Here is a 16,885-nt window from a genome sequence, read left to right on the forward strand (position 1 = left end):
TATCGTGGGAATTCATTTCGTAGATGCGTAGGTACAGGTCATAAATCTATCTACAAGCCAAGTCCAGAAAATCCAGAAGTCAAAGTCGCGCGCTTGCAAGCCGGGCGCCATCGCCATCCTCCCTTTGAGAAGTCACAGTGGAAGCAGAGGCCGGGGTACGTGAGAGTGGAGGGCTATAAAGGAAACGCATCCGGTAAATTAACACCACACACACGAAGCGAAAAAGACCGGAATCAACTAATTACCGCTCGATATAGGAAGGAATCTCCGCGACTTGCATGTTCCCTTCCAGAATGCCTATAGATTGTAAGCGAGCGTCCACGGACGGTCAGCTGAGACACAGCACTTACGGTGGACAGCAGTAAACAGAGGGAACTGATCCTCCATGCCTTGCTTCTTCAGGAAGTTGTTGACCTCGACGGCTGTCAAAGTACCCTGAAGCTTCTGGCCGTTGAGCTCGGTCTTCTCAATCTCCTCAATGGGCAGATTGCGCTCAACGCTGTGCTTGGCGCAACGGAAGTTGCGGCCACCGCTGCAGCTGGTGATCAGATCGGCCACACCAGCGCTCTCCTCTGTGAAGGTGCGCTGGTCAATGGTCGCGCCAAAGAACTTGTCGCCAAATCGGACCATCTCCATCAGGCCCACGCGCATCACGGCAGCTTTGGCGTTGTCGCCCCAGCCCATGCCGTCCACCCAGCCAGCGGCCAGCGCGACGATGTTCTTCAACGCCCCGCTGATGGAAACGCCAGCGACGTCGTTCACCACCCGGACGTGGAAGTACGGGCGGTGGAACAGTGTCTTGAGGACGTCATGGTTGATGGGTGGATATTCAGAAGGGAGGGCCTGCAGCTTCACCGTCGAGAACTGGCCCGAGGTATCCCGGTGTTGGAAATGCACCAGGTCGACCTGGGAAGAAGACGGAGAGCGCTGGGGCGTGGGCGCCTTGGAGTCCAGGTGCGGGGGGTCGTAGGCAATGGAGGTCTCGGACCATTTCTCCTGCGCGACCTCGTTGGCAATGTTGGCGCCGGACAGCGCGCCACAGTAGATGCCCAGGGTCTTGCCAATGGTCTCCGAAAAGAGGTTGATACCCTCTTCGTTGACGTCGACACCCTTGATGCACGAGATACCGCGGGCGTAGGGCAGGATCTTGCCCTTGATCTGCTCACAGGTCTTGAGAATAAACTGGTGGGGAAGGTTGAAGACGAGGATGGTGGCGTCCTTGACGGCGGCCTCGATCGACGGGTTCGCGTGCAGGTTGGCCGGCAACAGGATTCCTGGAAGGTACTTGACGTTCTCATGGGTGCGGTTAATTACATCGGTCAAGTTCTGGGGACCGGTGAAGGCGGGGTCATGGTGCGGCGAGTCCTTTGCGATCTCAACCTTCTCTTCAAACACCCACATATCCACCTTCTCTTCGAAGATAGCGGTGTTGGCCGCCGCATTTTCGGCAATAATCTTGGCAATTGCGGTACCCCTGCCGATTCAGAACAAATCTCAACCTTAGCTTTCCGCTGTGCTTTTTGTCTGCAACCTACAGCAAGGTTGCCCGTAGGGGGTTCCTGGTGACCACGAGAACACTTACCAGTTACCGGAGCCTACCACTGCCACCCTGTGCTTGCGCTGATACGGAGCGAGAGATCCCATGTTGGAAAGCGAAGCTGACGAAAATGATCTGCACACGGCAAGTTGACCGGCGAGGGTGGTGGATTTAAAGAACGCTAGGGAAGCCGACGGGGGCGACCGGGGGAGATCGAGATAGCTTGGGGTTCGGGTCCGAGTGGCTAGAGGCGACCGAGGCAGAACTGTGAAAGACTGGCCAGGAAGGCTGATCCGACGATAAATGCGCGCTGGGAAGGACATCCACTGCGGTAGCTCCTAGCGATCTCAGTCTAGGCCGGGTTTTCGCTCTACCCAGCGGCGTTCTTCTGATGTCACACCGGGGCGAAGATGGAGAGTCGTAGACCCGAGGGAACAAGGGGTGGATCTGTAGAGAAGTCACGTCACAGGGCGGCGACGCATTTTTGGGTGTCCGCTGGATTGTGGTTGACTGTTCTTCCCCGTTTGGAGGTGCTCTTTGCTCCTTTTGGGCGTTGGGTGAGCCCAACAGGGACAAGGCACAGGTCATGTGGGGCGGTTGTCTACCTCGTGATTGGCCCATCAATTTGCGAATCTCGGCCGCTCTCACATGCTCGCACAGTCTGGACTCCGCGCACCGGTTCTTTCTCGTCGCTGCGTCTGATACTCCACTATCATCACTACTACTACATCATCAAGATGGCAAAGACGAGCATCGGGAAAGCTGTCCCGGCTAAGGCTTCTTCGTTTGGGGACAATTTCCGCACCAGCAAGAAGGATAAGCGGCAAATCAAGCATGCGACCCTGATGTCAAAGATCGCAAAGAGCTCCAAGACTCCGAAGAAGCGCCGACCCTCGAAAAAATTGGTTGCCAACCTCGAATCTCTCGCTGATGCGCTGCCCGATGCCGCTGACGAATCGCACGATGCCTCCAGCCAGGTAAATGTGATCAAGCAGACGACTCTTCGACACAAGCCCGGTGCGATGAAGCGGCGGGAGAAGCTAGAGAAGGTGGAACGCGCCCGGTTTGCGAAGAACATGGCACAGATGTCGGGACTGCCGTCAGCTGCAGCTGGAAATGCTGCCGAAGTGGCTCCTGAATCCAACCCGACTGCCAATCGCTGGTCTGCGCTGCGGAATTTCATCTCGCAGACGATGGAACAACAGCCTGTGTTCAAGGCGAACCAATGAAATCCCCATCCGACCTGAACTGAAGATTATCTACACTTGACCACTTCACCATTGCATATCTCCATGATACCCATAACCCGACAAACAAAAAGAAACACCGATGTGTTCCCTAGCCCCGCTAGGAGATCAGTGGAAGGCAAAGTCACCGATGTCTCGCTATTCAGCACTCGACCAGCGGGGAATTCCCCGTCAGTTGGCTGGTGTCAAGGCATCCCCACGAACGAATCATGCCACGGATCCTAGACCCGTCAGATCCTAAAATGTCCCAGCGAGTACCAGTTCCTGAGTCGTACTCAGTCGAACGCATACCGAAGATCTACCTATAGTTCAATCACACCGCTGCAATGCAATCGAACAAATTCATAAACGCATCATATTCATGGTTAGCTAATCTTAGATGTTGCACTTCGATTCTATGCCCACCGCACGCCGCCTTTTTGCTCACTGGGTCAAATGGAGCGGCCTACCTTTTCGGCCTATGATCTTTCTCATTGAGCCGGATCGGAGTGCTTGAATGACCGGCCTCACTTGACCCGCCTCAATCATGGGAGTGGATATTGCAACCCCTTCCACACTAGAACCACAGACGTGTATCCGTCCCTGGTGGGCTAGGTCCTGTTCCCCATCCGCAAAGGACTAGCCTCATCAACGTAGATGTGGACGCTGATGATAGTCTTGCCATGCAAGAGGAAGATTTGGAGGTTTCATTGTCTTAGGCGCTCTGCGACTGGGATTTTCTCGAAAGGCAAACGGCTACACATTCCCTTTACATGCAACTTGATGGGTTCGAGCGGCCTCTTCGGGTATGTTGGCTTGTGACAAGAAGGTTCTTTCAAAATAGACACCATGATCAGCTAGCTACCTCAGGGCTCAATCTGGCACTAGACCTTCAAGCCGTATTGAGGTTGAGCGAGCTTTTGTTCATGTCCTCAACAGCGATCAATCCAGAAACAGCCGAACAATGTGTTTGGATGTACGAAAAATACAGCATGAGATGTGGAGAGACCTTTGCTGACTGTGTTGAGACCGAGAAACCCCATCGATCCACTTCGGGTTTAACGGTGTTAGCGGCGGTTCCAGATCGCATTCCAACGGGTGGTGGTGGGGTGCGGCAGCGAGTTGGGTTAGACCGCAGTCAGCAAACGCCAGTTGCTCCACTGACACTCTTCGTTGGAAGTTTAGAAATGACTCGAAGCATAATCTGCGCCACGAATCGAAAGAATACTCGTGATAGCATAAGCAAAATGTCGTTATAAGGGGCCCGACGCAGCCGGTCGATTACCCATAATCTACCTCCTTCCAGACATCGTCGCTTCATTGCTCTGCTTCCTCCTCCTGTTCCGACCGCGAGATATATCAACAACTACCTATTATTCCCTAGTATCCCAGGATGCATATTATCCTAACAGGCGCCACCGGTCTCGTTGGCTCTGCAGCTCTCGTTGCGCTAAGGGCCCGGCCAGACATCTCCAAGATCTCCATTCTGAGTCGGCGGCCCGTTCCCATGCTGGAGGACAGCAAGGATGATCGCATCGAGGTGATTGTGCACGATTTCAAGCACTATGATACTTCCCTGCAAGATCGCTTGCGGGGTGCACACGGCTGCGTGTGGGCGCTGGGAATCAGCCAGACCGCCGTGTCCAAAGAGTACGTCTAGCCCACTGTCGAGTTCCGTCGGGACCATCCCCATCAGGCAACTCAACTTACCGGTACCATTCGTCAGGGAGTACATTCACATCACTAAGACCATGACCCTCGAAGCGGCACAGGCGTTCGAGAAGCTGAAATCGGACGAGTCGAGTGCCTTCAACTTTGTCTTCGTATCCGGGGAAGGTGCAACGAGCGAGCCGGGTCGATTCACGCCTCTGTTCGGGCGCGTGAAAGGTGAAACCGAGAGCGCATTAATGGAAATGGAGACCCAAAATCCTGACTTCCGACCTCTTATCGTGCGCCCTGCGTTTGTGGACCCCAAGAGCCACCAGGCCATCCTTCCGTGGATACCGCAAGGGTCAGTCGCAAAGCGAGTAGCAGAGACCGCCTTCGGCCCAGTGATTCGAGTATTTTTCAAAGCCTCACACAGCCCGACAGCCCCCTTGGGAGAGTTCCTCGCCGGACTGGCGATGGGAAAGTTTGATGGCAAACTGAAGGGCGAGGGTGTGGAAACACATGGCGGGAGTTCCCTCATCACTAACGTCGGCTTCCGGCGGTTGATGGAGCTGAATTAGCCTTCGGGTGTTTAAAATGACCAAGTTGTAACATGTGCAGATTATGCCACCTGAATAAGAATCATTGAGAGATTACGCTAATAAATATACATCTGGAACTTCCCATGTCTTCGGTGGCACGCCCTTGCACGAACTAATCTAATCTTCAAGTAAGGCTGCAACTGCTCAATCGCTCCTGCGGGCAATGTGACACAGACCCGCGTCATCCCAGTCTTCGCTGCCAACACCCTTGCGAGCGATGAACAGACCTTTGGGATCCCACTTCTGCTTAATGCGGTATAGACGTGGATAGTTGTCGCCCCAAAATGAAGTCTGGAAGCCAGGCTCATAGCCGTTGGCCTCGTTCAGATAAGCACCCATGCGGTCGTCGCCCTCGACGGACCGGAGGATGGGGATTTCCACCTCGGTCATGTTCTTGATGATGGTCTTCTGCTCTGCCAGAGTGGTATTGGTCGCCCATCTTCTGGAGAAGAGCAGGTGCGAGATGGTCTTGCGCCATGCCGGGTTCACCGCACTGTCGACCTTGTCGCCGTTGGCTGCAACGGCACCGCCTGCGACCACATGGCCGGTGATTCCAGAGTACGGACTCCACTTGATGCTCTGAAAGGCCTTAGCCAGACGCTCAGGGCCGTCCTTGGAGGTCAGGAGATCCTTAGAATAAAGACGAGACGCCAGCATGGCGATGCTTCCGGTGCTATCAGACTGTGGATCAGCGATTAGCATGGTGAAGATAGTCGAGTTCATTGTCGGGAAGGGAATGGACGCGTTGGCGGTTTGGACGCCACCGATCTGTTGTAGCTTTGCAGCCAACGGCTGGTACAGCTGATCGATTTGGCCGACGTCCGTTTTCTCGGGGAACATCAGCAGCGAGATGATGGTTGATGTGCTGGTCGTTGCGCCAAGGGGGACGTTGGGGAGAGCAAAGTAATAACCCGAGCCACCAGCATCGTTAATGGATGGGAGTGCGGCATGCCACTGAGCGAACGCATCCCAAAATCGAGGATCGCCGCCGGCAGTGGTCATGTTGAAGTTATACACGACAACCGGTACTTCTTCAAATGTGCGCAGCGTGACGCTGGTCACCACGCCGAAGGTCCCACCACCACCACCTCGCAGGGCCCAGAAAAGGTCTGTATTTTGGTAGGAGTTCGCGGTGACGAGTGCGCCCTAGGGACGTTTATGAGCTCAAATAGTCCTAGGAAAGAAGTCTTCATCACAGATATATAAGGCGGGTACTCACATTGGCCGTCACGATCTCGAATTCCAAAGCATTGTCCGATGCCAGGCCCTTCCAGTGGCCGAACGGCGAATGCCCGCCGCCCTGGATGTACCCGCCGGCGGCCCCGACAGTATGTGTTATAAAACAAGCTGAGAAGGTGTAAAAGTGCTGTCATTGCTATGTGATGACTATCTAAGATAAGGGACGGCATGCTTAGTCATGCGCGTAAGACCTAACTATGGGTGATCTGAAGGATATGTCGTATCCTAACAATCCGCCCATCACCGAAAGAGGCTGCCGCCCTTGGTAGTATAGGTAACATCAGACGTAATGATGGATAGTAATATAGGGTGTGTAAGATCAGAAGCTGCTAGTGATAGACATGTCGTAGTGGGTAGTAAGGGGGGTTTCTAGGGGGGCGCGTAACTTATTAGCGATATCCGTAACCTCCGCGCGAAGCTGCGGGTTTCGTATGGTGTCTAGGTATCTGTCGAGTAGGAATAGTCCCTCCGTTAGGGCGATGGCGTCCTTAATTCTGTTATACGGAGAGATAGTTCTATATATTATACGGATAACGTCCGGATTACCCTTAGCTAGCCGGTTACGGTAGTTAACTAGCTTAGCTAAGGTAAAGCGTATAAGATAGAAAATAGAAGGGTTAGGGGATACTACCTAATATAGGTATTCGAGTGCGAGTAAGAGAGAAGAAACTAGGCCGATAATATCTAGTTTATAATTACTAGAAAGGTAGATAATATAGTTAGTTAGGGAGGTCGGTGTAGTAAGACTTAAGTAGGGACGGTTAACCTTTACCTACGCCTATAATAGGTTTCTGTTATCTGTAGTGAGATTCTCGCGGCGGGCTTTCTCTTTCTTAGTATAGTTACGCTTACGTCTAGGGATATTACCTAGGAGGTCTATATAGTAGTAGCCCTTACGCTAGTCTAGGTAGCGGAGGTCCGAGGTATAAAGAGTCTGTAGGTCCTAGCCGGGATAAGGCTAACCGTAGTCGTATTACGGGTTAGGGTCGAAAAAAAACTCTAGGATAGAGTAAAGAGTGTCCGTAAAGCTGTTAGGGAAGGCGGTAATTAGAAAGTCTAACGTAGGGTCGTAGATACGTTTGTATAGGGTAGGAAGTAGCGTAAGCTAGTAGAGGGCTAGGCCTTCCTTTATCTTAGTAGTATATACTAGTATATAGGACGTAGGGTCGGTATTTACTAGGAAGCGAGTAGGGATCTTATTCTATTAACTACCGATAGTACCGATATAGATAAGATCTATCGGGCTATCTATAAAGAGCGGCGGTAGGTAGTCGGTACTATTAAGTAATCTAAGAGTAAGCTACTCTAGGGAGTCTTCCTTTCTAGCTTCGATAGCGGCGGGAGGCGTAAGTATATAACTAATATAGAAAGCGGCGTCTTTTATACGATATTTCTAACTAACTAGGTAGGTAGCGATATTCTAGGAGCTATAGAGGATATAGTAAGCCTTATAAACGGGGAACTAGGGCTTCCTATTTGCCTATATAATTATAAGGGGGTCGAGGGGGATATACGTAGTACGGATATCTCCGTACTAGTCGAAATCTCCCTAGAATCTAGAGCTACAGTCGTACGGGGTTATTATATATAGATAGTAAAAGACACCTTTATCTATTAGACGTATATTAGATAGGGTAAAGAGGGCCTCGAGCTTAGTATTATCCTAAAGATAATAGATTAAGAAGTAAAATACTATCTAGATAGAGATAGTCTTAATATTAATTTATCTACTATAGGAGCGGCCCGGGGCGTAACCCTCTCGCTACCTATCTACCGGGTAGTCTATATAGTCCTTATAGTATTTTAGGGCGTATATAGTAGACTAGTTATACTAGATAGTAATAGCGATAAGGAATATCTACTTAGTCTTAGGTCTAAGGCGGGTAATATTTATCTTAGGGGCTATAGGAGCCTTATCGCCCTTCCTAAGCTTTATATAAATATAAGGGATAGCCGAGGGGGTAAAAAGGTAGAGATCGTAGTTATCGTCGGCGTTATCTATAAGAGATCCCTAAATAGCTACGGGAGAGGTAGTATTATATAGGTTATCTTCCGAGAATAATAGTACTGCCGAGCTCTTATATTTACTAGGCGTCGGGTAGGGAGAGCTACTAGTACGTAGTATAGCGTAGCGACTACGTTCGGCCGAAGCTAGAGGTATAGTAGCTAACGGTAGTACGTTTATTTTAGTAAGGGTAATCCTTAAAGTAGAGGGGGAGGGGGGTAAGAAGGATAAAGGTAAAGATTAGGAGGTAAGAGATAATATAGTAGGGCGGGATAGCTATACGTAAAAGAGGGGGCCGAAAGGGGTAAAGCTACGATATATATAATATAGATATAGGTAAGAGCAGCGTCAGACGGGAGGTTAATATTAGGGTAAATCTAGGGTACCGTATATTTATTTAAGGTATTCCTAGACTTTCTCCTCGGTACTAATAAGGTTATTTTTATCGAGCTACTTAAGGTATTTATTTCCTAAAGGTAACTAACGGACGAGATACTAGATACGACGGGATCGGCCGTAGCCTCGGTATTTTATATCTACGACAGCGTCTACGTCCGTATAGTCTATATCGTCCGGGAAGCGAGGGTTAAATATTAAGGGAGGTTTAGCACTAGTTATATCGCCCTCGGTAGGTACTCGTTCTAAGTATTTAATAGAGATAACCGGATAGCATCCGGCGAGTTCTAGTAGGAGCTATAGTCTATATACTAAACGGCCTATATACTCGAGTACCTTATATTTAACGTAGCACTAAGATAACTTCTTCGCGACGGCCGTAGCTAGGAGATTATAGCCTTTCCCGGCCTCTATCCCGATACGGAGATAGACGTAGTCTTCCTTATTAAAGAATATTAGGGTATATCTCTTATCGTACCGTTTCTTTATAACTATAGCAGTATACTTTACGTATTTATCAGTATCCTAGCGGGCGGCCTTAGGGGAGCTAACGAATACCTAGCGAAGTAAGTTCTACGGTATACGTAGATCTAAGCCGAATATTAACCTATACAGTAATTAACTAGTAGAGGCGTTAGGAGAAGCGTTAAGCGATACCTATATAGGGGAAAGGCCGCGATCCTAGTCGATATCCTAATATAAGTTCTGCTAGTGTTAGAGCTATACCTTAGCAGTCTAATTAGATCGTTTAGACTAGCTATTAGCGGATAGGTAATATATAGTAGTATATATAAGCTTAATACGTAGCGCGGTAAAGAGACTACGCTAAAAACCTTCGACGAATCTCTTATCTCGGTCCGAAATCTAAACGACTAGGATACCCTAGTCGCCTTTCTATAAGTCCCTTAGGACGGCCGTAGCCTATTCCTCGCTAGACTAGTCCTTTCGGCCTAGCGTCGAACCGATATACTTAGTAGTCTTATAGGTATAAATTACTACGGCGTTAAAGCCCTTCTTCGTTTTAGGGAGACCGGTAATAAAGTTAATTATTAGCGTATAAAAGGGAATAGGGGGGCGAGTATAGGTTATAGGGAGCCGTAAGGCTTATAGCGATATACGGCGTTCTTCTTATACTCGTCGTACTAGTCAATAAACTAGCGGACCTTTTATATACCTTTATATAAGATAAAGCTATATATCTTTTACTAAGTACAGTCGAAGCCGAGGTAGCCGGGACTATAAGCTATCTCGAAGATCTTACGCTCTATAGGCGTAGGAATATATAGCTAGAGATCGCCGTCCTACTTTACGGAGTAAAGTAGGCTATCGTAATATTAGTAAGGTAGGCGTAGCTTAATAGGGTTATTATCGTCTGCTATATACTAGAGCTTAGTAAGGATTATACTCTATTTACGATTAGAATCTAGGCCGGCGTATAAGCGAGTCTTAAACTCGTTAGTGAACTATACTTCGGAGGTAATAAAGGTATAAGTATTATTAGGGACGTCCTAGATCGTAGGAGAGGTAAATAGGGTATCTAGGTTATTATCTTCTCGGGGTTCCGTCTTATCTACTACTAGTAGGCGAGAGAGTACGTCGGCGATATAATTAGTCTTACTAGCCCGATAGAAGATATAGAGCTTATATTACTAAATATACTACGAGATACGAACGAGACGTAGATTTAGCCTATCTAGGGATGCGGACAATAGCGAGGTAGCAAGGTTAATAGTAGCGATATAATTAGTATAGATTACTAGGATAAGGTCGTCCGGTACGGCCTCGATTATATACCTAGTCTTACGGACTACCTAAATAAGGTAGGAGACCTCGAGTTCTGTTAACTAATAATTCCGTTCGGCGGGCGTTAGAAGGCGGCTATAGAATATTATAGGCTCGATAGCCGTCGAGGGTAGGAGGTTCTTTAGCGTAGTATATATAAAGGTCTTCTTTAGATAGAAAACTATCGTACTATAGCCGGACTCCTATAAGGCGTTAATATTAAAGTAGAGACGCCTAGTTCTATCCTAGTACGTAAGCTACTAAGGATCTTAGAAGACGGCTTATATAGCGTCGAAGGTAGTAAGCTTACGCTCCGTCGGATATAAGTAGGAGGTACGGCTACTCTACTCCTAATAGGGGCGGCTAGAGCGGGGGCTCCCCTTTAGAAGCTCGGTTTTACGCATCTAAAGAGGCTCTGCCTTCTAGGCGTAGTATAGGACGTATTAGCGGAGAGCACTAGTTATACTAAGGTATATTTCTAGCTAATATAGGGTACGCGGAAACTAGAGGCTAGTAATTACTTTAATCTTATCTTCTAGGGTAGATATACCGAGGGCGTCGATACGCTAGCCTAAAAGGGAGACCTTAGGGAAACCGATATATACCTTCTTCGGCTTAAGGGAGATATTATAGTCCTCTAAGGTCTATAGTATTACCGAAAGGTACTTAATATACTTATCGATAGCGTCCGATGCGACGATAAGATTATTAAGGTAAGCGTAGCAGAAAGCGATAAATTCTTTTAGTATTAGGTCTATCTAGCGTTATACGTAGGGTATACTATTATAGTAGCCTATAATAATAATATAGAATATTTCTTAGCCTCGGTAAGAGATAACGTAGACGTAACTATAATAGCCGTAGGCTACGAGCTATTAGTAAAAGAACTTCGCGGCGTCGAGGATAGAGATAAATTTCTTACCCTACGTAAGAAACAGAATATCCTCGAGAGTTAGTATAGGGTAGATATTACGCTTAGAAACCTTATTTAAGGGCTAAAGGTCTATAATAGCGTAGCCTTTACGCTCTAGGGCTCGACCGGGGCGGTTAACTATACGCTAGACGACGAAGATAGGGAAACTAGTAGCGATATAATTAGTAATATATAATAGTTTACTTTACTTCTAAAGAGCGTCGAAAGCCTTATTAACGACTACGCGATCCTTAGGGCCTAGTAGATATATCTTTATCTTAGAGAGTTAAGACTCCTATCTAGGGACGAGGGGAATCGTTATCTAACGGTCCTCTAGGACCTTAACTACGCTAGGGCGCTTATCCTAGATATTATATTTTATAATAGTATCCGCGAGGCGCTAAGTATTACTAGAGGTAATATTTCTATAGATAGTAATACCGTTAGGAAGGATTATTTTATCCTACGTATAACGTAGACCTATCGGGGCTTTAGGGGTATACGTAGGGGATCGACTAAGTTCCGCGGCTTCTAGTTCTACCGTATATACTATAGGTATATCGGCTTTATAGAGAGTGCTAATACGCTTACGTCGGCGTACGACGACGGGCGATAATAAAGAATTCACCGCTTAAACCTATATAAAGTTCGCGTCGACGAGGTATAAATAAAACGAAGTATTATAATAGCGACCTTTAAAGACGTAGTCGCGATCTTCGGGTAAGTTCGTCTATACTCGAGTACGGACGCGAGTAATTAAGCGTAGCGGGATAACGGTATAAGCCTCCGTATATACTATGCGCTATATAGCGTAGTGCGGCTTAGTATATATCGAGATAGGAATTAAGAGACCTATATATAACGTAATTCGTACCGTATATACCTCTAGGTTAAGGCGGAAGCCTTTATAGCCTATAATATCTATACCGATAAGGAGCTTAGCCTTAAGGTTCTCTATAAGGTAGGCCTTAACCGAGATACGGGCTACGTTATCCTAGCCGTAGAAGAAGACGTCGAGCGTAATAAATACGGAGGATAGGTAACGGGAGCCGATACTAGTAATAGGGATTAGAGGGTACTTCTGTAGTAGAAAGCTAAGGGACTTAGCGAGATCCGTATTGATAATAGTTATAACGTAGCTAGTATCGAGGTAAGCGACGAGGAGCTTACGCTAAATAGTTACGCCGACTACTACTGAGGTATAACGCTATAATTTATAAGCCTATCTAGGCTAGGAGGCGTAGGATCTATTAGACGTAACTACCGGAAGGTCGTTAGGAATCTTATCTATATCCTCGTAAGAGGTATAATTAGTAACCGACGTATTATCGATAGCTACTATAGTAGGTTTATACTCCTTTAGGTAAGTGTAGAGCTTATTATTCGAAGTAAAAGTTAACTCGTAGTATAGATAAGTAGCGGTAAAAGCCTAATCCTCGACTACGGTATAATAGGTAGGCCCGGTACTATCGTTATCGTCCGAAGTAGACGGCGCCTACTAGTAGGCCTACGGGTTATCCTACGGGTACTCTACGTAGGAAGTGTAGTACGGGGGAGCTTAATCTGTATAGTAGGCTTCGAGACCTAGCTTATAAATATATTAGCCGTCGTAAAATACGACGTCGGGCGTACTAAATGTATATAGTACGGCCGGACTAGGCGCTACCGGTACGGGAGTAATTATAGCGTTAGAATCCGCTAGATAAGCGGTAGCCGCCGGGCGGTTCTAGGGTTACCGGTTATTAACGTAGGGCTAGCGAGCCGTATAGCCCGGGTTAGTATATCTAGCCTAGGTATTCTAGGGTCTATTAGTTAGTAGTAGCTAGCCGGCTTAATTCGTACGTAACGGACGATCGTCTAGTGTCGGCGGAGACGGTAACTACGGGCGGTCCTACGAAGGCGGCTAGGGCGTACGTAGGGCCTAGGGCTATAGGGCGTACTACGGGGGCTAGGGGGTCTATAGCTAACGGTATAGGAAGAGGCCTAGGGGGTTAGGGTTCGTCGGCGGATTCTATATAAGCTAGAGAGCGTTAGACGGGCGCCTATTAGGCTAGAATAGGGGATAGCGAGTATCTTAAAAGTGTTAGGTAGGGGCTTAATACTAGTTCTACGAGCGGTTACGCCTACGTAATATCTCTGTCTATTACCTAGAGTATTAGTCTAGCTCTACTATAAAGGATAATATAGTAGTAGAAGCCGTCGGCTTACGGATATCCCGCTAGAGGCTAGCTTCGAAATATATCTAGATAAGCCGGAGAAGGGCGGTAGAGCCTAAAATCTCGGCCGCTTATATATCGCGGAGTATATTCTACGCCTATTCAGTAACGCTACGTTAGGCGCAGACGTTATTCTATATATATAGGGATAATATAACCCTAGTAAGAGCCTCGGTTAGGCGTAGTTTGAAACGCTTCTCTAGCGTAGCGTACTATCCGAGCTAAAAGGAGCGAATACCGAGATCGGCTCTCTCGTCTTCCGAAAGCTTAGTATTATACTATCGCGCTACGGCTTCGCGGAGGTAAGATAGAATATTTACCCGAACGATCTCTTTAGACTTTAAGGGAACTAGCGCCTTTAACTAGTTAATAAAGGTATATACATTAAGGTAGTAAGTAGTACCCTTTATTATACGGACGTAAGTATCCGTATTAGGATCTAGAGTAAAGTAGCTAATATCGTTAGATCTCTAGTTAGAATTAGCCTAAGGGGTATCTAGACCGTTACGGCCGGCTAGGCTATATAGGTCCTACTAGGCGATAGCCGTATTAATAGCAGCTTAGACGCTATACGCCGTAGCTTACTATATCGCAGAGGTAATAATACCCTAAAGCTACTTAGGCGTTAGCGTTAGGCCTATAGCTAGAGGGGGGCGAGACGGTTCTATCGGAGTCGGAGTAGAAGTAGCGGAGGCGGAAAGCGGAGAGGATAGCGAGTTAGAGGTAATATCGACGGTAAGGGTAGAACCGTCGGTAGGGAACGTTCCCGGGATAGGAGAGCGGGTAAATCTACGGGGCGGCTAAGATAGTTTACGAGGGGGTAGCGTCTAACGTAAGGCCGGATCCTCCTAGGAGGCCGGGCGAGTAGAAGGACGCTACTATTAACGTACCTTAGATAGATATAGCTCTCTTAATAACGGCCGTATAGCCGAAAGGCCGGCTCGTATAGGCTCTCTCGAGGGTAAGCGAGTAGTTAAAGGGCTACCCTATATTACGTCTCTAGAGGATAGGTCGCCTTACGTAGTCTACTAAGCTACTAGGCGGGCTTTAATAGCTAGATTACTAAACTCCTAAAGTACTAAACTAAGTAATCTACAGTCTATAGACTACTCTATTAGATAAAGAGTAAGCTTAGATAGAGTTAGGCGGTTAAAAGAGTTAGTAATATATTAGAGGTCTTACTTAACGCTTAGTAAAAGTAGGTCCTAATAAGGGTTATCTTCGGTAAAATAAAGAAGGAGCTAGTAACTAAGAATAGAGACTCGCTATTTTTAAGCTCGGGTAAAAGATATTAGAGGTCTTTTACTAGATAGGATAGATAAAACGAGATTAGATAGATAGAAGAGAAGGATAAAAGGATAAGAGTTAAGAAGGGGGGAAGATAGGTAGGATAAAGGTTATTCGTTACCCAAGGAAGGAGTAGGTCGGTATTAACGTAACGTCCTACGTAGTTACCTAAGTTATATAAACGCTTCGGATACTACCTAAATAGTATAATAAGGATTCGACGATACTACACTCGACGTCCCGAAGCTACGTTAAGCGCGGGAGTGTCGTCGAAGTAGTACTAGCCGTCGCGGCTCGAATAAAGATTAGGGCTCCGTCTGATATAGGGTCTCGTCTCGACGAAGGCAAATCAGATGGTTAGATGAGTCCGCGTTGCTGGTAACCTAGGCAATATGGATAGCTGGTAATTGATGCCAGAAAGCACAGCACTGATCAGGAAACCCAGTCTAAAGGACCTTTAGTTAACCAGGGTTTGCTACCAGTTTGTTACAAAACAAGCTGAGAAGGTGTAAAAGTGCTGTCATTGCTATGTGATGACTATCTAAGATAAGGGACGGCATGCTTAGTCATGCGCGTAAGACCTAACCATGGGTGATCTGAAGGATATGTCGTATCCCAACAGTATGCGAAGAGCCCCCAATCACCGTCCTGTTGTGCTTGGCCACGGCCGCATACATTTGTGGCAGTTGTACGCCGGCAGCAATCGTCACCGCAGGGCCTTCACTCTTCACCGAACGCTTTGGAACGAAGTCATCTACGATTTGGACATCCGTCATGCCATGAGTGAGAATCTGCAGCGACTCTGGGGCCGTTGAGCGGCCCAAGAAATCATGCCCGGTGTTTTTGATGACAAGCCGGAGGTTGTGGGCGCTGGCAAACCGGACGGCCTGTTGGATATCGGATGCACTGTGTGCCTTGACCGAGTATAGCGAGATCCGACCTTGTCCACAGACAGCATTCTGAGGAGAACCGACGTAGCATGACTGATTACGCTCCGGCCAAGCTTCCCAATTCTCCCACTGGGCGGCACCGGGCTGAGATGAACGCCAGGCAGAGTCAGACCAAAGCCCAGTGATGGTACTGCATGCTTTGGCATCATACTCCGCCTGGTGGCAGACTGACGCGACCGGACGCACCGCTACAAGGTTGCCATGGATGGTGTTATTCAAGGCCGACCACTCCTTTTGAGAGGGCCAGCAGCTGTCCTCGGGACGACAGCGGCAATTGCCAGACTGCGGCACCGCAATGACTGCAGTTACAAGAAGAGAGAGAAGCAAAGGTTTGATCATAATGGATATACTCTCACAATGTGATCCCATAACCACCACCCCGGGGGCACACCCGGCATTCTCGCTCTATATATAATCATTTTTCGATCACATTGCCCCGTAGGCAGTGCAGTGCTAGTTGATGCATATCAAATACGAAGTTACTCGATCGGGGTGGTGGGGACCAAGGAACCATACACGAATTGCCGGATACGTTTGGGCATGGCTTAGCGCGCAGATCGCCTTCGTATTTGCCCGGCGGTTGACATCATCGCCTATACGAAATGGGGAAAGGTTGGTGGATCTCGCGAGAATGACCCAGTTAGGCAACGAAGACAACATCATGAAAGAAGAAATTGTGTGCGAGATAACGGATGTAAATGATGGGAGAGGCTGGTAGACCTGGAACTGTGGGATGACGGAGCGCTCGGGGTTTGTGGCTTGTTTACGGATTACCGCGATGTAATTTCGCTGAAAATATACCGTCAAATCGGCCGGTTTACATTACGATGAAGAACTAGTGGCCTGCAGAATAGACTCATATATTCAGTTGATGAGAACCCGGGAAGGCTGAGGATTGTGTTGGAGTGGATGTAGGCTTTGCATGGGCTCTGGTATAGTTCTAGAGTACGACTCCTTTGAACTCAGATGGCAGATGATAAAGACCCCCTGCATGTCCCATGGCTTGAATAGTTCGCATAACTGAATTATGACATCTAGCCTCATTATCCCTGCCTTGCTAAATTGTTCACCAGGTTTTTATGGGT

At 47.8% G+C, this 16,885-nt stretch overlaps 6 protein-coding genes across 6 annotated transcripts; 2 read left to right on the forward strand and 4 right to left on the reverse strand.

Annotated features, from left to right (window-relative positions):
• Positions 1–241: 241 nt before the first annotated feature.
• Positions 242–1,644, reverse strand: N7482_003278 (glycerol-3-phosphate dehydrogenase family protein; the record flags this gene model as incomplete). Its single annotated transcript, XM_056685403.1, has 3 exons — positions 242–297; positions 351–1,474; positions 1,583–1,644. The coding sequence occupies 3 exons, from the start codon at positions 1,642–1,644 to the stop codon at positions 242–244; spliced, it is 1,242 nt and encodes a 413-aa protein (XP_056544145.1).
• A 630-nt stretch (positions 1,645–2,274) lies between these two features.
• On the forward strand, positions 2,275–2,766 carry N7482_003279 (FAM207/SLX9 family protein; the record flags this gene model as incomplete). The annotated part of the gene is made up of 1 exon (XM_056685404.1): positions 2,275–2,766. One exon carries the CDS (start codon positions 2,275–2,277, stop codon positions 2,764–2,766), a length of 492 nt encoding a protein of 163 aa, XP_056544146.1.
• A 1,390-nt stretch (positions 2,767–4,156) lies between these two features.
• Positions 4,157–4,991, forward strand: N7482_003280 (putative nucleoside-diphosphate-sugar epimerases; the record flags this gene model as incomplete). The annotated part of the gene is made up of 2 exons (XM_056685405.1): positions 4,157–4,413; positions 4,490–4,991. 2 exons carry the CDS (start codon positions 4,157–4,159, stop codon positions 4,989–4,991), a joined length of 759 nt encoding a protein of 252 aa, XP_056544147.1.
• Positions 4,992–5,156: 165 nt separating this feature from the next.
• N7482_003281 (uncharacterized protein) lies at positions 5,157–6,492 on the reverse strand (the record flags this gene model as incomplete). The annotated part of the gene is made up of 3 exons (XM_056685406.1): positions 5,157–6,158; positions 6,232–6,378; positions 6,448–6,492. The coding sequence occupies 3 exons, from the start codon at positions 6,490–6,492 to the stop codon at positions 5,157–5,159; spliced, it is 1,194 nt and encodes a 397-aa protein (XP_056544148.1).
• A 3,818-nt stretch (positions 6,493–10,310) lies between these two features.
• On the reverse strand, positions 10,311–10,838 carry N7482_003282 (uncharacterized protein; the record flags this gene model as incomplete). The annotated part of the gene is made up of 3 exons (XM_056685407.1): positions 10,311–10,463; positions 10,625–10,797; positions 10,835–10,838. 3 exons carry the CDS (start codon positions 10,836–10,838, stop codon positions 10,311–10,313), a joined length of 330 nt encoding a protein of 109 aa, XP_056544149.1.
• A 4,593-nt stretch (positions 10,839–15,431) lies between these two features.
• N7482_003283 (FAD-linked oxidoreductase) lies at positions 15,432–16,139 on the reverse strand (the record flags this gene model as incomplete). The annotated part of the gene is made up of 1 exon (XM_056685408.1): positions 15,432–16,139. The coding sequence occupies one exon, from the start codon at positions 16,137–16,139 to the stop codon at positions 15,432–15,434; it is 708 nt and encodes a 235-aa protein (XP_056544150.1).
• Between the last annotated feature and the right edge of the window lie 746 nt (positions 16,140–16,885).

This window comes from Penicillium canariense (assembly GCF_028826845.1).
Source record: "Penicillium canariense strain IBT 26290 chromosome Unknown utg000002l_segment0_segment0, whole genome shotgun sequence".
In the NCBI taxonomy this organism is placed as follows: domain Eukaryota; kingdom Fungi; phylum Ascomycota; class Eurotiomycetes; order Eurotiales; family Aspergillaceae; genus Penicillium; species Penicillium canariense.